The 23,268-nt window shown below is 42.6% G+C and overlaps 1 protein-coding gene across 1 annotated transcript in view; it reads right to left on the bottom strand.

Moving 5' to 3' along the window:
* Sema6a (semaphorin 6A) overlaps nt 1-23,268 on the bottom strand; it is a 120,841-nt gene that overhangs the window by 17,201 nt on the left and 80,372 nt on the right. Inside the window, exons 11-18 of the mRNA XM_052155512.1 lie at nt 22,811-22,942; nt 19,968-20,123; nt 18,533-18,709; nt 18,055-18,195; nt 17,881-17,961; nt 15,825-15,883; nt 13,271-13,291; nt 7,581-7,745 (exon numbers count right to left, since the gene is read on the bottom strand). Coding sequence (XP_052011472.1) covers nt 7,581-7,745; nt 13,271-13,291; nt 15,825-15,883; nt 17,881-17,961; nt 18,055-18,195; nt 18,533-18,709; nt 19,968-20,123; nt 22,811-22,942 — 932 coding nt within the window. The remainder of the gene's footprint in view (nt 1-7,580; nt 7,746-13,270; nt 13,292-15,824; nt 15,884-17,880; nt 17,962-18,054; nt 18,196-18,532; nt 18,710-19,967; nt 20,124-22,810; nt 22,943-23,268) is intronic.

Here is a 23,268-nt window from a genome sequence, read left to right as displayed (position 1 = left end):
GCTGTCCTGCAACTTGCTTTATAGACAAGGCTGGCCTGGAACTCTTGCCTCTTGAGACCTGGGATCAAAGGCGTATGCCACCATTGCCCAGCTACAGAAGGAATTTTTAACTTGAGTTCTTCTGGTATGGATTATTCTCAAATTCCAAGTGTAGTCCAGAGGTCAACTGAGATGGGCTCCCCAGAACCCCATTGAGTAAGTCAGTCTCCAGCACTGCTCCATGGTGGGAAACTTGCGCTACTTAGCTTTTTGTGACATAAGCTAGAGTTACTTGGGAAGAGGGAAACACAAATGGGAACTGGGTTAGTTTGTGAGCAATGCCTTCCTATGGCAGGAGGCTCTGGCTGATCTAAGAATGGCAGCCGTCGAGGGAAAGCCAGTGAGCACCATGCTTCTATGGTCGCTGCCTCCGCTCCTGCCTTGACTTCCCTCAACAATGGGCTGTCGCTGAGGCGTGTGAGCCAAGTAAGCTCTCCCCTCCCCAGGTGGCTCTTGCTCACGGTGCTTATCACAGCAACACAAAGCAAACCAGGACACTGCTACTGGTAAACTTCAGATACAGAATAGTACATCCCACAAGGGACGTATTTACCTAGGATAAATCAGGAGGGGTCAGGTAGCAAAAAATACTTGATACTTGGCTAACTAGAAGCTTAGACAAATAGTAGTGCTTTAAGGAAAAATATATATCTCATGCAATATTTCATATATGCTTACACTGCAAAGCATTCAGCTTTATCTAAATATTTAGAAAGTTGTATTTAAGTGTATTTGAAGTATTTAAACTTATCTGAGTTTGTTGTATTTTACCAAGTAATTCTCCTTTTCTACTTCTAACAATGTGTTTCCATGACTCTCTAATACACCTACAATTATTTAAAAACTATTTAAATTGTGTATGTGTATGTGTGTGTGTGTGTGTGTGTGTGTGTGTGTGTGAGACTTCTCTTGCAGGGATTTTCCTTGGTCTCACCAGAAGCTAACTGTGTATCTCATCCACTAACTGTAAGCTGCTTCTGCGGGCTCCTGGCAAATTCTTTTTCAATATTCAGCACAAGACTACGTTTTTATATGGATACTTGTTGAATTAGCAAAGAAACAGAGGTGTGTGTGTGTGTGTGTGTGTATGTGTGTGTGTGTGTGTACATGTTGGTGCTATGGCATGCATGCGTAGCTCAAAGGATAATTTGTGACCATTAGTTCTCTCTTTCCATCATGAAGATACAAGGATCGAACTCACATCCTCAAGATTTTATCCTCTGTGCCTTTTCTCCAGCCCACAGATAGTTTTTATACAGACTTGAAAATTTTAGAGGTTAGAACATCTTGACAAACATTCTAAAAATGATATTAAATCTTTGTGGGGTGGGCCTAGTATAACATACACTTAGAAATGCTAGCATTTTAAGAGTTTTACTTTCCTTACCAACAGTACGGGTTTGTCTACCACTTTTCTATGATAGTGCAGGGTACCTTCCATCCATCTCCTTCCCCAAAACAGAAATAAAGGAACTCTGATTAAGGCAGTCCTCCCTGCCTCCCTCTACAAAACCAGTCCTCCCTCCCTCAGCTAGGCAAGTCCTCCTCCCTCAGCTGCATTGCCCCTGAACTGCGTGTATGACAGCAGCCTTTTGTCAGGCTTCCTGGAGACCAGTCATGTTCCACAGTCAGATTTAAAGACTACTGTGATGCTACCTAAAAACCATGTGATTAGTATGATTTGCTTTTAAATGTTTTTAAAGAAAGCACTGGCTATTCTCAATAAGTCAGTGTTTGCAAGATTTTAGATATAAATCCTGTATCCAACATGCTTGTTTTCCTCTCTTCCCAGTTTGATCTATTACTGCTGTGATATTGGTACCAAGGAAAGGGCTGAGATGCAGCATCCATCCATCCATCCATCCATCTATCCATCCATCCAGGAGTGCCACACCTGCGCCATTGCAGCCAGGACCTATATCTGTTCCTGTGTATGTCTTAACCTGGCTCACAGAGGCCATGCAGACCAGATAGACCTTTGTCATTTTCATTTCTACTTGTGCATCATGTGCCTTATGGCTGGATATGCCTTGGACAGCAAGTGGGTGTGTGTTTTTACATGAGTAGCTCCTCAGTGGTATCCAAAATTGCACTTATGGAATCAGTGATGAGTTTTGCCTGAGACTTCAGAAAATATTTTGTTACAGAAAGTTACTGAAAAGGGAACACAAAACATCTGGCCTCAGTCAAGAAAGATAGAGGTCTGTTTTTCTTCATGTACTATCATGAAGAATAACATTTGCTGTTTATAAAACCACGTGGATATAGTTTGATAAGAGCCAAAAAATTACTTTTCTTCTTGGGAAAACTAGCATGCTTTAAAATACCAAATCAGGTAGTTTTTAAGCATTGGTGACTATTAAAATGCAAGAATAATTGGGCGTAATTCAGTGGGCTGGACTTCAGTTGGGTAGATTCTGTCAGTACAGAGGACCTGGCTTTGAAGGTCTGGAACTCAGAGTAAGTAGAAGGGAAGGGACAAAGGGTCAGTGTGTGTGTTTTCAGGACATGGGAACATGTGACAGTCCGCAGAAGCAGAGTTGCTGGAGCTAAATTTTTCCTCGGGCCATAGTGGGGTCACAAGGTAGCTGCATCCTATCCTAGGGAGTTCACTACTGATGGAGAGGGAAAAAAACAAAACAACCAACCAACCAACCAAAAAAGCCCTTCAAAATAACAAGCAAGCAAGCGAACAAACAAACAAAAAACCTGTGATGGTTATATAAGCCTGCAGAGGCTAACTTCTTTCTAGTCTATATTTACCGTCTTTAAATTCGTACTTGACTAAAATTCTCTCCCCCAATTCCAAAGCTTGGTTGCTGAGACAGAAATGGGCAGAACACAGGGCTGACAGTTTCCACTGTCACTTTCAATCACCTGGCCTTACAGGGCCCAGACAGCCCAGGGTTTGCAAGCTCTCACATCCCCTTCTGAGCACCAAGGGCAGTGCTCTTGGTAGCAGCAGCTGCATCTTTCCTGGACTCTGTTGATCTCTCAGGGCCAGCATGACCCAAACTTTAATAAGTCAGGAACTATTTCTACAGCTCTAGCAACACCGACAACTCTAGGATATCTCTGTGGCCTCCATTATTGCTCCTTACTTAATATTTGCTTTAAATAAACTTTAATTTACTCAACTTAATGCATCTGACATGGAGAATTTACATTACCATTACATACATACTGGCTCTTCAAGGGCAGAAAGCTAACTTTAAATTTAACGGAGAGTAAAACAATGCTCATTCTAGTTGGGTCAGGCTTGCAAGGCAAGGCTCCATTCCGAAGCCTGATCACTCGTGGTTACGCAGGGATAGCAGGGAGTTTAGGGAGCTTTGGCTGACAAAGCACCAATGGAGAATATCTCCTGACATAATGAAGAGGCTTGAGGGGTGGGCGGCCTAAACTTCCTCCATACCAATTGCTCTTCCTGAAGGGCACAATGTCCTTGGGTCACCTAAAGCATCTCCATTGCATGTAAGGTATTAATACTCATTCCTCTTGGAGGCAATACTGTCATAGGCGGTGGAGCATTAAGAGAATAAGCAATTGGCAATAAAGAGTATTACTGACAAATTGTATTTCATATAGTTGTATTCAAGATGAATATGAAAACATGGACAACCCACATGCCATCCCCAGTAGACTTCCTGAGTCTCACCAGAAGCTTATTTACCAAACATAATTACACTCTGATTAAAACACTGTCCACAGTTACTATTCATTTTATTTTACTTTAAATGCTATTTCTTTCTCTTGCCTATAATGACCATATCTTTTGGACTTAGTGTGGCCAGACGATGACACCTCAGTCTATCAATTTCCTAAAATGGATAAGAATACAACAGTTCTGTTATTTCTCACCAAGCGAGAACATCTACTTTTCTAGTTTCCATTTCGTCTGCTCTTAGAGGACTCGTGAGAGAGCTATGCAATGAAGTCTGAAGAGGTGGATTATTCTCCTATTTGAGCTCACAGATATATCCCAATAGCAGGGGTTGATGGTTCATATTTGTACCACTCTACAGCAGTGACAGCTTTGTGCCCCGGAACTCCCTGCTGTAAATTCCAGCCCTTTGGGGATCAGGTTTTATACCATTTTTTAAAAATAAGATTTATTTATTTATTTATTTATTTATTTATTTATTTATTTATTTATTTATTGCTGTCACTCTCTTCAGACACACCAGAAGAGGGGGTCAGATCCCATTCCAGATGGTTGTGAGCCACCATGTGGTTGCTGGGACTTGAACTCAGGACCTCTGGAAGAGCATTCGGTGCTCTTAACCCCTGAGCCATCTCTCCAGCCCCCACCACTCCTATTTTCAGTAAAAAAAGAAAGGGACAAGAACGGCCATTCACCCTCGAGTTTGTCTAGCTTAAAAGTGAAAGCTCTTATTTCTTTTGCTGTGGGAAGGCGTAGAGGGTAAAGCCAGGCTTAAAAATAAACTGAGCTTTCTCTTTTATTTACATGTAATTAGAGCCCCTTTGTAACTACCCAGGACCACCTCAATGGTTATTGGATAAATACATAATATATATTTTTAGATGTGGCAAAAACCAAGAAAGGAGTAAGCTAGCTGCATCTAATTTATCAAGTAGATGATTAAAAGGCTCCAGATATCTAGGAAACCAGACTTAAAACGCATCCGTTGGCTCTCTGTGTATGTGTGTGGGGGGGGTGGTTTTTTTTTTTTAAACTAATGAATCCAGGGCTTGGAAGATATCAAGTTTTTTTTTTTTTTTTTTTAAGAAAATAAGCGCGGTAAGAGACATTAGACAAGGCCAGTAGGACAGTGAAGAGCGAGGCCAGTTACTAAGAGAGAAAATTACTTCATTTTGCACGATGATGCTCCATTGTGCCTCACAGGTCTCCCCGAGCACTTTGTTAGTGTGATGGAATATCGGCACGGCATCTGAAGCTACTTACAGTACAGAAGGAAAGAGCCTTGGATCAGTGCACGGGGCAGCGGTGGGGGCAGAGGGCTTGGGTCTATTTTGAAAGGGGAGGCTAAGGGCAATGGTAGCAGAAGGGGTTAGACTGCAAGGTGAGGACGGTGCTGTGACAGAGGTGCGGGATGCACAGGGTTAAACCAAGACCAAAGACAGGACAAGGAAAAGAAAGAAAACGAGCAAACATACTCTGGAAGTGCAGATGCAGATTTGGAGTGTGGAGTGAACCAAGAACGTGCCCAGCCCAGGGTCAGCTGGTAGCCATGCAGAGCTGAGACACCAGGGCACACCGCTCGTTCACTGACACTCCTTCAACGGCTCAAATGAAAGGGCGCTGGGCACGTGACTCCTAAGAAGCTGGTCCGTGGACACAGTTTCTGTTCAGTGAAGAAACCTGAAGCATCTTAGAAACAGTTCCAGAGTATCTTTGGCTCAGAAAGCTGGAGCATACACACGTGTCACATTCCCATGAGACAATCAGCCTAGCAGAAAGAGCACTCGCAGAGGCCCTCGGGGAAACCCAGACAAGTCCAGCATCCCAGCAGATGCGGAACACGAGGATGAGACGTCATTAAAGCACCAACATCAGGAGATGGAAAGAAGCCAGGAGGGCACAGGTTGGGTCAGGTGGAGGGGACATCAGAGTGAGTCAGAAAAGGAGCAAGGACATTTCCAACAGAGTGATGTCATCACCAAGTCACACCACAGTGCTGGGCAAAACAAAACAGACGTCGGAAACGAATCATGAACGGCAAACAGAAAGGTCATTCAGAGACAAGAAGAAACCAAAAATCATAAAAAAAAACAATCACGGTACAGGGAACATTAAGCTTTATCATTTTCAATTTTTGGCATAACAACTCATTGGCATTGCCCCATCAACCGGAAGTTGTCAAAAACATCAGACTCATATTTGATGGGGCAAGGCAAGGAGGCTGGTCATAGCGCACAAGAGCAGTAACCACGTTAAACACCCATGCAGTCAACTCTGCCACCATTGCCTGACGCTGTGTAGACTGCTTCCAGCTTCCCCAGCGCTCATAATAAGACCGGGGAAATTGAACAATGCTGAATTTTAAAACAATCCGTCGAAGCGCTAATTGGACTCCTTGAGAGCCTCCGTTCCTTAGGGGAGTTGATGAATGGAGGAAACTCATGCTTCCCTCTTCTCAGTAGAGCAGAGAAAACGACTGCAACCCATGCTTGACTAGAAAGGCTTCTTCCCCCCCAGAAATTTCTAACAGGCAAAAAAACCAAAGGGATCCAGTCAGGGATGGGGAATCTGAGTTCTGAAGCCACACACAAACAATGTCACATGTTGAGACCCGCAGCCTGCTGGGCAGTTTCCCCTTTACTGAATACTTTCTTAGGCTGGTAAGGACAGCTATCCCTCTAACTTAAAGGGGACAGTGAGACAAAACCCAGCTTTGTTCTTCTTTAAATAGATTGGAAGCAGGACATACAAAGAAACAAAAGTCTATAGAAGAATAAGGAAGTCAGCAAAGAGGACACACAGGAGGACAGGGTAAAGGGGCTATCTTTACCGCTTAGGCATGGGAACTAGGGCAAGAGAGTGCAGTGTGCTCACAGGACAAAAGCAGCTTAAAAATATATATGAAAAATTAGCATGGGAATCTGTCCAGGTTCATCCAAGTCAAAAAAAACCAAAAACCAAAAAACAACCTCCAAGAGAAGGTGTGATACAGGTTGTCCTCCAAGGGTCCCTGTAGAGCCTGATCCTCAAAACCCCAACCCTAGCTTGGGTGGAACTCTTGAAAACATATAGAAGCAAACAATTCTGAATTGGGGGAGATGGCCCACAACATAAGGGCCTTTGAGGCACTGATTTACAAGACTGTTTTGGGATAAGTAAAGGCCTCTCTGCTCGCAGCTGCAGCTGAAGTAGAATGTGTTACCAGAAGCAGCAAACAGCTAGAAAAAGACATGACATTTCCTGTCTGGAGGCCAGCACAGAAAGCAAAGGAGAATTTAAGACAGTTCACAGTAGAGTCCCTTTCATTTAGTGAAGCTTCCTTTCCATTGCAAATGCATAGCAATTCTCCTTGATTAAATAACATATTTTTGTTTTCGGCTCTGGTCCTCTAAGGGTGATTACAGTAGTCTGTGGAGCACAGACCTATTCAGATTCAGCACCATGAGAGAGGGGCCAGTGCTAGCCTCAAGTCACTGACTAGCAGGCTTTTTATTTTCGTTGCTTTTACTTGCCAAAACCTGCACAGCGTTCCATCCCATTACAGTGGGGAAAGAGGGTCCAAGAATTCACAGCATCAGACTAGGAGAAGTTCAGGAGTGGGAAGGGATCTGAGGAGCTAGCATGGGCTCTGAAGTAGCCTGAGCTTCTTCTGGACAGAGGAAGGCCCGGGGACATGTTATTTGTTCTGTGTGGTTTCTCCACGTGGGGATCAAGCCTGGCTCAAGGGCTGGGTTGCAGTCTTTTCTGAGATGCTTTCAATGATAGTGCACAGGAGGTTCCTAACGCTGCTAGGATTCAGCTGGAAGCAGGTACACAGTCCTCCCCTTTCCCCCACCACTCTCCCCCACCAGAGGAAGTGGCACTTCCAAGGCCTTACCCTTCTTGTCCTGGTGGTTATGAGAGGACACTGCCCCCAAAGGGTCTGTGCTGCCGGGTGCCTCGAGAAGGTCGTTCCAGTCCAGCATACCTCCCCTGGACTCATACCCGTCTCGGGACGCCGAATCTGACGTAGTGGTGCTGGGATAGAGGGAACTGGCGTGCCCTGTTTTCATCACAAATACAGTTAGGGAAACAACACCAAAGACCGGAGTCCCGTTGCTCAGAGGTCATGATCTAGGATACCCGGTGACCTTGAGACCGAGGGCGAGCCTTGGCAAGGACAGGACTGGTGGAGGTTGGTGTGTATGTGATACCTATACAGTGTTCAGCAAAAGATCCTTTGAACTTGTAGTTAGAGAATGAAGGGACAGAGATTGTCTCAGCTACAAGTGGGGTAAGCCTGGTAAATCTCTTACCCTGTCCTTTGCCACACTACAGGGACAATGAGCCCTGCCAGCCTTGGGAAGATAAAGTGGCATAACAGTAGAAGTTTCACAATACCTGATGCTCAGGAAACACTAGTGTCTTTCAGCATGAGGACATGTACCTCCAGGAGCATGGTTTGTGACCGGGTAGGGGGCATTGAGTGGATGGCCTCTCCCATTACAAATAACTAAGTCCTTCACTCCACGGTGTGTCTAGTGTTCAGTCTCAGCTAACTCATGGGCATTCCTCATTTGAAGAGATGCTCCCTCTCCGAAGAGATCCATTCCTACCTCTAGCATAGAAACCTCCTCTGGTACCTGCCTATAGAGACACACCTTCTGTGTTTAAACGGGGTGCAGTGTTTTATGATTCAAATTTATGAGACATTGTTTTTGAGGCCTCACTGACAGAGATAATTAAACTAGAAAAAAGGTAGGTTCTGATCTCAGATGTGGTCCAGCATAGGACAGGGCCAAAAGACTTGTAAGTCAGGGAGTGTGTGGTAGAGAAGCTAGATATTTATATCCTAGGAACACATTTAGACACTCGCTCTCCATCATCCCACAAGATTAAATGCAGATTGTATCGGACCCTTCCATCTCGGCTCTCAAAATTGATTTAAAGGAACCTGATCAGCAGTCCACTCTTGTAGAAATAAAATCAAGCTTTTCTGTGACTTTCAAGTGGATTATTAAACCGTCTTGCCTAAAGCCACATCTTAAGAACTTTAGAAACGATATCACTGGGAGTCATAGCTCGTTCTTATAATCCTAGTACTTGGGAAGCTGAGGCAGGAGAATTGCTCTGAGCTTGGGGCCAGCCAAGGCTATATATAGTAAGTTCCAGGTAAGTTAAGGAAAGCAAGTAAAATAGCTACTATATATGTGCAATCAGTATCATTGGCACAGAGGAGAATAGACTTAGAGTAATTCTAAGAGTTACAGCCTCAGAATATGATCGATCACCATGTATATGATAAAATACTGGCCACCAGAAAGATGGGTCCTACTGATAGATGCATTCTCTCTCCTCTTTTAATTTGCAATTTTCATTAGAAGTTGGCGTCCCAGGAGACTTTAATATTACAAATTAAGAAAAAATGTTTTCTTTTTGTTTTTTTTGGGGGGTCTATTTGTTCATATTTAACGATTTATTTATTTATTTTATGTATGTAAGTACACTGTGGCTGTCTTTAGATACACTAGAAGAGGGCATCATATCCCATTGCAGATGGTTGTGAGCCACCATGTAGTTGCTGGGAATTGAATTCCGGACCACTGGAAGAGTAGTCAGTGTGGTTAAGAACCACTGAGCCATCTCTCCAGCCACATTTTTTGTTGTTGTTGTTGTTTTTAATAGCATTATATCCTAAACTTTGCTGTCAGGGGAAAACAAGCCAAGTTCATGTAAGCAATACTGATTTCTTTGGAATACTACTCCTGAGAGCTGCCACAAAGCTTCCGTAACATTTAAGAAGTCCTCTCTCTGTAGAACCTGGGTGGTTCCCACACAGCTTCCAACATCAGTTTTGTTGAAAATATTCTGCTCTATCTACAGCCCATCACTGAAAATATGCTCATTTAAGCCTCACAGAATGTCTGATTCTAGAAGCTGCATTTCTGAGGTCTACATCCCACCTAATGCTGATAAAAGAATCGGGGTGACAAAATCAGCCTGAGAAATAAAAATAAGACTTTCCTTCCTGCTTCCGTTGCCGTCAAAGACATGTTTACTACCACGCCTGAACTCAAGACTACATAAAAAGAAAAATGGCCCTTGCAACTACAACTCAGCACCCAACATAAGAAAATAATTAGAAATAGCTTTGTAGGTGGGTAGGGAGGTGTGGGGTGGAGGGTTACGCTCCCCTTCAAGTAGCAAGAATTCCTTCTACCTGAATGGACAGGCACTATGAGAATTTCCAATTTAACCGTGTTCAAGGGGCGATTTTGTGGTAATGCTGTAAGCATGGTTTAGTGAGAACATTTCTTAATATGGTAATCTAGGGGAAATATATGCCTAAGGGACACGTTTTCTGTAGAAAGATTTCCTGGACCATATGCTACAGATACATGGAAAACTCATTGGTGATGGAAAGCTATGGCTACAAGAGGAAATTAATGTGGACCAGATGGTACTTAGGTAGGAAAATATTTTACACAAATGTGAGAAATCAGCCTTCTTCCTATCTTTGAAGGGTTCGTCTAATATACACCATGTCTTGATTTTCTATATGTAAATCTAGAGAAACTGTATCTGATTTACTTTAGTCTTTTAAACTTGTGCTTCAGGCTGGAAAGCATGGAGCAGACGTGAAGTAAACAGCAAATACGTGAGGCCTCAAAAAGTGTCAAGCCACCAGGTGAGAGGTGAGAGGACAAAAGGGCAGTAGCTCCTGCAGGCAAGCATCTGTGACCCTTCATCCTTAAACACGACAGCTAGGAATCACAGATACTCTGTCTCACAATGTGATTTTACAGGCTGTACCACATGTACGCATTGTCTGTGAGTGAGACTTGGTAACCAAAAGGACGTCATGAAACTAGACAATGGCTTGTGGACATGGTATTGTATGTGGATGGGTTTGCTGTAATCATGTGGTTCAATAGGAACACACCTTGATCAGTGGAATGGATACTATCATAGTCTTCACAGATTCAAAAACTATAGATATTTTCAAAAAGTTAATTATCAGGCATCATGTGGTTTCTCTACATCTACAAGACACTGTGAGTCTACAGGTTAGAGATCCTTCCCACTATTCTTACTGTTAATGACTCTAGCCGATTAGACATTAGAGACACTAATTTAATATGGAGAGGAAGAGAGAGGAAAAGCAATCAGGGCCCAATTCACTAAAAGGTATTCTTGCAGATGTGACTGGTGTTGCCGAAAGCTTACACAGTGCTAGACTAAAATGATGTCTTTCTCTGAGACAGGAAATTCCATGTTGGTGGTTTGTTTTATGGACCTAAAATAGCCGGGAAGCTCAAGACATACAGAAGACACAGCTACTGAGAGCGTAGGTGGACTCTGGATTGTCTTCCTCGTCTGTATCATACCCATAAATGTCGCCATTTGGTCCTTCCTCTGGGGATACAAATCCTGCCCATACTCCGTGCTCAATAGAGCAATAACTGCCACTCAGTAAGTATTTGCTGAATGAATGAATTATTTTCTTAGTTCCTACCAAGATAACCATCACTTACAAAAATACATAAGTACTATCAAGAGCATCACTTTTTTTTCCTTAAAAAAATGTATTATGTTTTCCCTCCTTTGAAAGCATCTTTCTATAGCTCTTTAGTAATTTCCTGACCTCTGTGATAGATCATCACTGATTTCGATGGTAAATGAGCCATGTAACTACACATGCTGAATAGTTCCTCCCTGCAATGGACAGGGTTAGTCCCATTCTTCTCTGTTTTTTTTTTCCAGAAGCTTCAAATCAGGAGCTCACAAGAACGGGGCATTGTCCTTTCAAAGGTTTAATTTTAACATATTCCCATTAACATATGGAAAAGTTCATCAATGCCTGTTCTTTGAGGAGGAAAGGAAAGCGCCACACTTGCCTGGAGAGTGATTTTTGTCTATAAAGAGCATCTCGGAGTTTAATTATATGTTCGAGGAATTCCCTGGGAGTTAAAATCGGTCTCGAACATTTGATGGATGCAAGGAAGTTTGCCAGTTCACTTTCAAGGTCTGAATGTCTCAACATCTGATAAAAATTATTCAGTTATGAGCCGTGATTGCAACGTCTGACGTTGCGAAAGACCAGGTGCTAAGTGGGTCTCCTTCCTGAAGGTTAAGGTTAAGCTAGATGACATTTGCTTTCTGGGCAATTCTCTCCTGGTCTGTGCTGTTCAATATTCCTGTTTGAATCACAGATGAGCAGATGTCAAAGGTGGCAGAATCCTGCAGACTTGTCTGTTCTATCCTGTGTTGAATCATGGCGGGGCTGGGCAGGGGGACTGCATTGCACGGCTCTGGGTTTTAAGACAGTCTTGAAGACTTCAATAAGGTTTCTAATTTATGTTAATCAGGCTTAGGGCCTGAAATTTTACGTAGAACAATTGAGCACATTTGTAGCCACCTTGAAGTATTGTTTGTTTCCTAAATTTTGTGGGTTTTCTCCTTTTTTTTTTTGTCTTGCCTCCATTTTTGCCTAGGCTAACACTTAAAGACTGCCTCTTAAACCACTCCTTTACTGTGTGTCTAGTATACAGAAACTATAAATGGTCGAACTCATCATCCAAGTTAAAAGGCAAAGCTTAACTCTGATACTACAGAGATGATTTCATATCATTTATTTTTTATAATACATTCACTCATTTCAGTTGATAGGCGTTTGGAAGTACTGAAAAACAAACCAAACCAGCTGCATTTTGACTTGCACGTGAGGAAGCACGGATCCCTCCTGAACTTGGCTCTGCACTTGTGTATTTCAGGTGGAGAACAATGGGCAAAATCCTGTTTGGATATTATATTCACTGCCTCAAGCTTCCTTGCATACATTCTGAAGAAGTCTTACTAGAAATATATTTAAATAGTCAAATTCTTTCTGAACTTGAATGTTGTTGGCCATTTTCATGCTGCACAACAAATGTTTGCCTCATAAAACCCTGGTGTCTATGCTACCTGTGCCATTATATAGGAATTCCCCTGTTGGGGAGGTTATCCTGACATGTAGGATTAGGGGGTTGGTATTCCCTATCAGCTGAGGGGCTACAGTTTGTGTTCTAAGTACTGTTCTTTTATCCTGAATCTCTATATACAGGGATATTCAAGAAGAAATTTCTTCTCCCTCTAAAATTCATTAGATTTACCAAGTTCTTGAACGTTGGCATGTTTCACATTATATGGATTAAATATGTAAGACTTGGTTCTCCTTAATCAACTGTTTTATGTAAGCAGAATTTTTTTTTTTAAAGTATAGTGAAATCTAGAAAATAAGTTTAGTGAATTGGGGCCCTGAAATAACAAAGAATCTGTTCTACGATTAAGAATGAAAACTAAAAACTACCAAAGGATGAGTAACTTTAAGTATTAATATTGATATGTACATATATATGTATGTATAGCAATAAACTGACCATACACTCTGTTGAAAGACATTTCATAATCTGGTAGAGGAGTTGAAATGTCTATAAAAAATGAGGATAAAAGTTAATTAAAAAGAAAACTAAGGCTTAAAAATATTCAGGTGGATTAGTACAATAGATTTCCATCAACATGAAATTTTGACAGTAACATTGTCCTTACCATTCAGCGCCACGAAGGAATCTGAAAGAGAAAAGTGGGGGGAGGTGGTTACTTAGCTGCACACTCTGAGTGTGACTTACACACTGAGCAGGGGTGAGTAATGAGAGCTGGGTCCACGCGGGAGCCCAACACTCAGCCGCCATTGTTACTTCCTGCTTGTAACCTAAGACGCTTCCTACTCAATCCAATTTCCTATTTCCAGATCTCTTCCACCAGTGACTTTCACCAAAGCCACCGCCAGTCAGCACTGAAAATCCAAGAGTTAGCAGAGGAAGTGGTCATTGCAATGACTCTATAAGCCTCAGGAAGCCACGCCCAACTTGGGGCATGGCTGTGGATAAAGCAACCACGCTGTGTCTGTAAGTGAAAACTTTTCTTCATGTTCTATCTGGTTCCTCCTCTTCGATGAACGAGAGAAGTGTCCAGTGTCATAATCCATAATGTCCTGAACTCTGCAGGGAGTTTGAATTTAGAAGATGAAAGCCCACACCCACACTTGGGAAACCACAGATGTAGGCGTGTGTGCTGATGTGTCTATGTCAGATTGTTGGTTTGCCAAACACTGGCACTCCATGACTTTCCTAAAAACCCTGACAGTGAATCAATTCTGTAAGTGCCCCCTGAATACTGAGGCATATAGAAGTAGTTCCTGTTTTGGTGAGAACATGAGAATAGGAAGCTTTCAGGGCAGGGGACAGGCAGAGGCATTGTCCTACCTTCTGTCCTGAGTGGGGACAGTGGAGCAGAAGGGAAACAGGCGTTTACTGCTGGCCCTGGGCATATAGACTAAATCACTAGATTAGAACCATCTACTTGACATATATTTGTTCTCTTAGGTTCCTCTGCCTCAAAACGTAAGTGTGTACAGACACTTAAACACCCAGATTCATCAGCATCTTCTTTGTACATTTCCTGATTCAAGCCAAATCCATGTTTCTATTTATAGGCACTCATAACACCAGACCACAAAAATTCAATGAAAATGTTTTCTAAAGCTAATTTAATAAAACATCCCCCGTAACAGCCCCCTCACCCCTCAAAACCCCCGTTTTTACAAAACTGAAACTATAAGGCACAAGATAATTAAGGCCCCATGATGAAACTTGGAATTGTTTCACTGATACAGAAGAATAGTCACACACACCACACAGCCATTTTTCTGCTAACACATCTCCTACACCAGTTTTGATGTGTAAATATTTCATGTGAAGATATAATAAAGGAAAATGTTGGCCATATATTTTATTAATAAACCAACTTATGTCCGAGTCAAGAACTTGCAGATAAAGCTATAATTGCCCACTTTATTTGATTATTCTGTATTTCTTACAAAAGCATATGATAGAAAGTCAGATTACAGCCTGGTCTGAAATCTCAGTTCTGGCCACTTAAAGACTTACAATTACATCTATGGTTTTATTATAGAGTCACTCAATTTTGTTCCCTTAAGAGCTGTTTTCCAGTGCCATTTTGAATGCAAATTTTATGAATTTCCAAACATGGAAGATTAAGGAGACTCACAAACCAGGTGAGTCTCCTTTGAGAAACCCACAGCCACGTTCTCAGAGCCTCAGATCTGTCTTACTTGATTCCTAAAATGCCTTTCTTTCTTTGAACCCAAGTGCTTGCAGATTGTGTTAGAGACTCTTAATAAATTCCTACTCGGTTTTTATAAAGTCATAAACTGAACATATTCTTTTTCTAAGAACATAACATTATTATTCAAGTTCACAACACTAAACCTTTTTCAGGAGATTCCTGATATTGATCAGCTCCGTAAAACAATGGGACAGAGTCCTGAATGTTTCTAAAAAGTTCTAAGTACAGTGGTGCCACTTAATAGTATGTGATATGAACGCTGAGAAGGGCACTTGGTTAATGTCTTCACAGAGGTCATTTAGAGTCGCTTTACGCTGCTGAAGTTATTCCTTAAGTTTGTTCTGATCTCAACCGGTTTCATTTTGAAAAATAATTACTCTCATTGGTAAATATGTTAAAGAACACTAAAACAGTCCCACTCAATTAAAAAGCTAGAGCACGGTGATTAAACTTTTGATTGTCTGGCTAAAATGCAGAGTAATAGCACATTAAGAAACCCAACAAGACTGTCGTTTTTGTAATGGAAATTCTGACATGACTTACTGTTCTGCTATAATTAATGTCCCCTAGCACGCATTTATTCCACAGCGTCAGAATGAAGGGGAGGTGCCTGTGTTCACTGCAGGAACTCTGGCGGTGCTGGCTTCAACAAGCTTTGTTATGTCCAGAATCAGGGCATGATGCTCCTAGACCAACCTTTGCAGGCTGTGAACCTTTAATTCAGCTCCTCATGTTGCAGCGACCCTCCCCCCAAGACCCCCAGCCATAAGTTATTTTTGTTGCTACTTCACCTGTAATTTTGCTACTGTTATGAAGTGTAATGAAAATGTGTGTTTTCTTAGTTGACCTCTGTAAAGTGATCCTTTGGCCTCAAAGGGTCACTGCTGGTGTTCGAGACCATTTGATAAACGCATCTTTATCCACAGGCAGGATCAGATTTAAAAACTATACTTACTGTGACAGTCTCCTAGGCCGTCCGTATTGCCACGCTCAATGTCCTGTTCAAAAGCCAGTCTTTAAAAACAAAATGGAGGAGAGAGGACAAGGAAAGAGAAGAGAAATTCAGTGCCATGAGTCTTTTCATTAAAAAAGTGACCCTTTAGCTAAGCTGAGTGGAGGGTGTAAGAGGGAAACAGCTCTCTGAAGCTTAGAACAATGAGTTTGGGGGGGGGGGGGGGATTCAAGGAGAGGCTACTATGATAGCAGTGAGCTCAGAGAGGAATCAGGAAGTTAACTAGCCTGTGGATTCCTCTACGCGTTCCTTAACTCTGGTTCCTTGAGCGTTCCTTAAACATTTAAAGTTTTCAAGCTAAAGCTCATTCCTCACATAAGCAGTAAGGGAACTCTTGTTCTTTTCTCTGTCCTTTCTCAGGCCCATTTTCTCTCTATCTCTTTGCCTACAAAGCACAGCTAACCAAGTATTTGAAGGCACAACTGGTCAGTGCGCATGTGCAGGCTCTGAGAGGGCGGACTCTGACAAGGATTTTGCTTTCTCTCTGCCCAATCCTCAGCTCTCCTCTCCTCCTCCTTCATCCTATCAGTCACCACCGCTCACTTTCATTTTTAAAACAAGCACACTCAGATTTGTCCACTCCACTTAGGTTTCGAAAATGTAAATAAAAATTCTGATTTGTGGCTGCCTCCCAGTCTATCATAAACCTTGTAAGACACCGCTTTGAAAGGCGCACCTTGATCTAAATGTCCATGTTTAGCCTCTAATGTCTTTGGCTGTAATGAAAATGAAATTCATTCTCTAAGGTTATGGATTTCTTGTAATGAAAGCCAGTATCCATCTAGTCCCAAGGCCCACTCACCCAGCAGAGCTAGGCATGTGTTGACCAGAACCTGTGGCATTGAAATATAAATACAGGGCTTAACAGGGAGCTTCTGGGAGTTCTGATAGTAACTTGAAAACAGCTTATGAAAGTCTTGTTATCTTTGTCCACTTGTTGACAAATGAGCCTCTTCTCGGCTCCCCTCTCACTGATTCGTTCTACCCCGCCCCAAGGAATTTCATGAAAAGATACACGGCTCCAGCTCTATCAAAAGTCGTCAACAGAGCTACCTGCAAAGCCACGACTGATCCTACAGAGTGGGGCATCTTTTCAGCGCTCAGATTTCCAGGTCATATTTTACAGTTATCGCTAGCTGTGTTCAAGAGAATATTTCTCAAAGGATGTGGGTGGTAGTCACTAAATTGTCTCTTTCTAGTTGTCTAGCTGTTTTAAAAGCTGGAAAGATGTTCCCAGTATGGGAAAATAGTTGTTTTACGGATGCGACCGGGGAAGCTCCTTTGTGGAAGGAGCGCCCTGGACTGCCCTGGACATCTCTCTTGCATTACCCACAATCTCTCTGAGACACACTTTGAATATTTTTTTCCAAATATTATTTTAGATTTCATATCTAAAAAAAAGAAAGAACCTCATAGGCCGAACAGAGGGGCTTGATCTAGTGGATCCACTGGGAAATTGTCAAACATTGATTGTGTGCTGGATGGAAGTAAGGTCAGGGTTTGTTCAGCACAGGAGAAAGCATTATTGGCTATGAATACCATGCTCAAAGCCTGGGCACGTGGGTTAACAAATGCTGTGCTGTTTCTTCTCAGCCTCATACAGTTGGTCAATTAGCAAACTCGTTTTGTTGTGGCTGGACAAACCATCTACTAATCTACTTGGTTCCCCATGGCTTCTTTCTCTGCTCTCCTCAAACGGTGATGTTCAAGGCGGGTATGTTCATGTCCCACTTTCTAGGGAACCCTTTTGAAGCCTACTGTGTTTCCTTTCTGCGGGTTTAACCAGTGTGAGGGTGACTATTCTATGGGCACTGTGCCGGGTGTGAGGCGGAGTCTGTGAACTGACTTTAGGGCTGGAGGAGTCACCTGGCGTTTACGTGGCTGAAATTTTCTCACCCAGAAAAATGAGTTCAGATGGTTTGAGGGAACACAGGCAAGCCTACATCTAGCATGAAGAGTGACCCAGGCATGTTGCCCTCCCACACCTCAGGCTCCTTACCTGCTAAGAGGTGACAGATGGGCGCAGGAACCGCTTTCCCTTACCCACCCACAATATGGGTCTCTGGAGGCGATGCAGGTTCTGCAGGAGAAGGATGACTGTCAGCTAACCAGGATTGCTTTCTAACTGCTAAGGGATTTTTCAAATTGTCAATAAGGAAAAAAAAATACATACTTTTTACACTTCCCATGTCGCTCACATCGGCCAAGAGGCACCTTTATCACACAAGTAGAGAAGGCGACATAGAGTGAGCCACTCGCTCTGTCGAGCTGCATACCCACGATTCTTTTGTCTTCTACACCATCATAGCTGCACCTAGTTCCATGAGGAAGGAGGAGACTATTAGTAGATTCTTTGGAACTGTTTTCATTCCCCTGCCCCTATCCTCATCCCCCACTTCTGGACTGACATGCTGACTTCATGATCTGATATAACTGAAGTTTTACAGACCTTATGTGTACACCCTACATGAGCAGCTATAGGGACATACAATATTGGCAAGGAGAAAAAAAAACAATCCTTTTTATATGTTCATGTTTATTTTAAGAAATGGTGTGATCACCCAACTTGTCTGCTGTGATTTTCCATGAATGGGAAAGGTTACAGTCAAATGACAAATAATTACCAGGAAAGGACCCAATGTTCGACTCACTTTTCTGGGTTGTAAACATTCATCTCCTCCAGGAAAAGGCTGCCATTTAGGAAACCACTGCTTCCTATCCTGGCCAAGAACTTCAAGATGATTCCCTTTTCTGATCCCAGGAAAACCACAGTGTGATTCTGATATGGCCCAGCAGCGTTGTCTACTGCAATTTTGGTCAGGCGGTATCTAAAAATGAGAGGATCGCATTTGAAAAACAAAAATCTCTTTGTAAGTCTATCATTAAAGGTCCCCTTTCCACTTCAAACAAGTGTGGCATGGCTTTCTAGTAACAATGTCATGAAAAATATATGCATGTAAGTAATGCTCTCAAGCTGTTCTGGTCCCTTATTTTCATATGTAGAACATTAGAGTGACTCCAACAGGGAGAAGGAAGTGTGTGTACAGAGGCCAAGTTCTATAATAAATAACTATCCATAACCATATGAAACCACTCAGCCATGATCCCATCCATGAGCAATAAGGGAAGACTGATGGTTCCAATGGAGAGAGCAGACACAAGAAGGGAATATACTTAGTATTTCTTTTTAACATTGAAAAGGAAAGCAGCGGACACCATCCTTCATTTTTTTCCCAGGAGGCACAAAACCTCTGTCAACAAGACTAGAAAACTTTCAGGTTGTATGCAAAGTGGTAAAGAGGGTCAAAAGGTGGAGGGCGCAGAGAAGTATTAAAACCAGGACGTGCTGGCCAAACCACCTCTGTGAAGGCGCTGGAGAGAGACAAGCATAGAGTTGAGGCCCAGCAGACCTCCTCTATGGAACTTTATGACCATCCCATCTTTGATGGATACCTATCTGCTCTAAGGACCAAGACAGGAACTAGAGAACATCAGCCTTCCCACAGGTAATAGAGCATGGTTTCTAGGTGATGGTCAAGAGAGTCCACCATATGTTCGATAAGGTCAGGGAATAAAAATCATTTTGTGTCATTAATTGGCAGTCTTTGAAAATGATCTGCAGTCACAAAGGATGCTTAAAGCTATCAGAGATCTCCCCAAACGGACAATGCTTCTATATTGGCATCACTTCTGCTAGAAAACACAAATGCCGTGCCCCTTCATGCCAGCAATGCAATCATGTGTAAACCCTAAACAGGTAAGCATGTCTTACAAGTCTTCCTTCACGACTCCCTTGTAATGCACAGAATAGATTAATGAACTAAGACGGAAGGAAATATTTTTTTCTATCTTCTAATTGCTGGCGTGTGTGGAACTACCCTGAAAATACTGGCACTCTTCTCACTGAGAATGTGGCAATGGGGAGTTGGTGGCATCGACCCAGCCTGTCAACATTTCCTAGCTGAATCAATGCCCAGGAGAGCAGAAGATGTTTGTGGCATTTCGAAACACGATCCACTGGCAGGAGCCACAAGCATGAGATAAAGTCAGGGAAATCCACTTAGGACGCGGTTTGTTGACACCCACCTGACCATCGTTCTCAGGAACCAAGGTTTGTTGATGATAGAAGGCACCGCCTCCTCCATGAGTGGATGCGTCTTGACGAAGTTCAGGGTATCATCAGGAAACTCGTTGGAGGTTGCATATTTTTCTAAAGAGGATGACCCAGCACAACAGCCTGGCCTAAAAGGAAACAAGGGTTGGAGGGGAAAGAGTTATTCCATGCCTTCTGGCAAATTCTTTGAATGAACTGCTTCTCTAAGCAACTGGCATGGAAGAGACTGTACCCCAGGCACAAGAAGAGGATGTTGAACAATGCAGAATACCCCCAAGTACAACATGCTGAGACTTCCTCTGGACCGCCTCCTCATTCCTTGAGGGAGCCTTAGCCAGTACAGCTCAGTTTCATCTCCAGGCAACTTGGCTTCCTTCCAGATGCACACACAAACCCCAGTGAACCGAGATGGAACTGGGAATGAGAGAGTGTGTGGGGACATGTCTCTCAGGGATGCATTACTGTCACCTTGACACAAACCTAAACATACCTGGGAAGAAAGAATCTTGGCTGAGAGTTTGCCTCCAACACTCAGGCCCCGGGGCTTGTCTGTGAGCCATGTTATTATTGGTTAATTGAGGTAAGAAGGCTCTGCCCACTGTGGGTGGTACCACCTCCTAGAAAGTGAGCCTGGGCTGTACAAGAGAAGTGGCTGAGCAAGCTAGAAGAGGCAAACCAGGGAGCAGCGAGCCTTGTGGTTTCTGAGTCAAGTTCCCACCTTGGCTTCTCTTGATGATAGACTGTAATACATTCTCCATAAGTTGCTTTTTGTCTTGGTGTTTATCACAACAGAAAGCAAACTAGACTATCTTGTTAGAGGCTTGAGACCAGTGGTCCTCAACCTTCCTAATGCTATGACCCTTTAATACAGTTCCTTATGTTATTGAGACCCTCCCCCAACATAAAATTGTTTTGTTGCTACTTCATAAATGTAGTTTTGCTACTATTATGAATCTTAATATAAACATCTGTGCTTTCCAATGAATGGTCTTTTTGGGGGTTATGGCCTACAGTTTGAGACACTCTATTCTAGAGGTATATGTTCTACAAAGGAGGGGATTATGCTAATACTCTTATAAGCACAGAAAACAGTGTTTTTCAGTCACCGACGTACACACCAGCAAGCTCTTGGGGTATATAAGTTCACTTTTCATTTTATGTTTTCGATTTTTATGAGGTTTTGGAAGGTATGAAAAGCCAGTTACACTGAAGATTCTTTCCTAAAGGACCAATTCCTTGCAACTGAACAAAGATTGCAAAAGTGAACTTTTGCAAGACATTTTGTGGTTGGAGGGGTTACATGAAAATCTCTACAAATTCATATCAGAGAATACTAAAGTCTGTAGTCTAGACACCTAGCTGCCTGCTGATGCTGGAAAGGAAAAATTAGGTCCTTACTACACAATCTTTCCCCATTCCATGTAGCTACAACCAGCCAGCCCTTAAGACAAGTGTATGGAAGCATGTGGGTAAACAGATTGACATAAGAGAAAGTGACTTAGCATGTGTCCTTGTAATACCAGAGTGACATCATCTTCACTCAACAGCCTTTATAGCTATATTCTGCCTAAAACCCAATCCCTCCATCTTAACTCCTCTTGTAGCTCATTCATATGTTATGGAACAATCCCAGGTACTGAGCTAGGGAATTTGTCTGGTTCCTAGAGTGTACCTTTTACATCGAGTCTGCTTTGAACAGGGAAGGAATACACCAGGAAACTCAACTGATAATTGAGGGTAGGCTACTTAGCCTTCCTTGTTTCTTAATATCTAAATTGGTTCAGCCAAATATACTTGTAGGTATTTCAGGAGAAGTAGGATAGGAAGCTAAAGGAGAACATTAGAAAGCAAAACAGCCAAGAAGACATTGGGTTGGCTTGCAGTACCACCTAGACTCAATGGAGAGGTATCCATGTAACTGAGACCACAAAGGTGGAGGTATGGAGGATGTGTTACACTTGAAAACCACGGGAACAGGATGGGAGAAATGTTCTTCCAGAGTTCACTATTAAATGGGAGAATATGAAGAAATTTTATATGTCCAAGAAACTTTTGCAGTGTCTCTGAGTCATGGGCTTCTTTGTGAGAGTCTAGGGCTCAGTTTGGGAAAGGCTAGTACTATTATACTGAATGTGAATGCAAAAAAACCAACCCACTTACCAACTACATGATTTTTGTCCTTAACCCAGAGCCCTGGACTCAACTCTGATCCCACTTGTTCCCAAATACCCAGGGAATGATATTTATTTTTTGGATTTTTTTTCCCCCAAGACAGGGTTTCTCTGTATAGCCCTGGCTGTCCTGGAACTCACTCTGTAGACCAGGCTGGCCTCGAACTCAGAAATCTGCCTGCCTCTGCCTCCTCAAGTGCTGGGATTACAGGTATGTGCCACCACCGCCCGGCGGGATAAGATAAGATTTCATAAAAACCCAAAGGGAAGCACAACACACATATCTTTCTAGGTAAATTTGTATGATACAGTTTACTCTTTGGTCCTTAATTCTCCACTATAGATCAATAGAAGCAGATGGTATCTATCACCTGTTATTAGAGTGGGCAAACCACATTTACATATGTCAACCAGAAGACTAAAGTCATGGTTTGGAAGAACTAAAGATAACTCTGGGTGCTGGTAAAGGTGAATGTAAGTGGTCATGAGGGTCTTCCTGTTGTTCCTGGATCTCTATCTGCCTGGCTTGTGATGGAAGCCACTCATGTGTGGTAGACAGGATGCTCACTATCAGAGGCTCAAGCCAGTTTCATCATTTCTGAGTTAGAAAATAGTGGAATAAATAAACATCTGCATGTACCTACCTGGGCTTGGGGACTCGTTCGTCTGGAACGGGTGTCCAGGTGGAATCGGGTGATTTCTGTTCCTTAAATCTCCCCGTGAAAACATTGGCAATGTCAAGCATGTCATAGGCACAGACTGCAGAACCAGGGATGCTGCGAAGGACATGTCATACAAGGTCTTACTCAGTACACTCCTTCAGAAAACATTTGCGCAAGAAACTCTCATTACAGACGGGAAGAATTTAAAGTCCATACCCTGGCCACCACAAATGAAGAGATCATAATGTGTAAAAAGCATGTATCTGCCAATCAAAACTGCATCGACAGGCTAGTTACAGTAAACTCAAGGCAGGGGAAGAAAGTCTGTCATTTCTTCATCACATCTTTAACTCCTTTGTTGCAGGAGAATTATGAGCTGGTTATAGAAGTTCATAAATGCACAGAAACAAGGTCCTGCTTTAGTAGCTAGATCACTGTTT

The sequence above is a fragment of the Apodemus sylvaticus genome, chromosome 13 (assembly GCF_947179515.1).
Source record: "Apodemus sylvaticus chromosome 13, mApoSyl1.1, whole genome shotgun sequence".
NCBI classification, from domain to species: domain Eukaryota; kingdom Metazoa; phylum Chordata; class Mammalia; order Rodentia; family Muridae; genus Apodemus; species Apodemus sylvaticus.
Note: the sequence above shows the minus strand (reverse complement) of the source record. Positions and strands in the feature narration are given on the sequence as shown.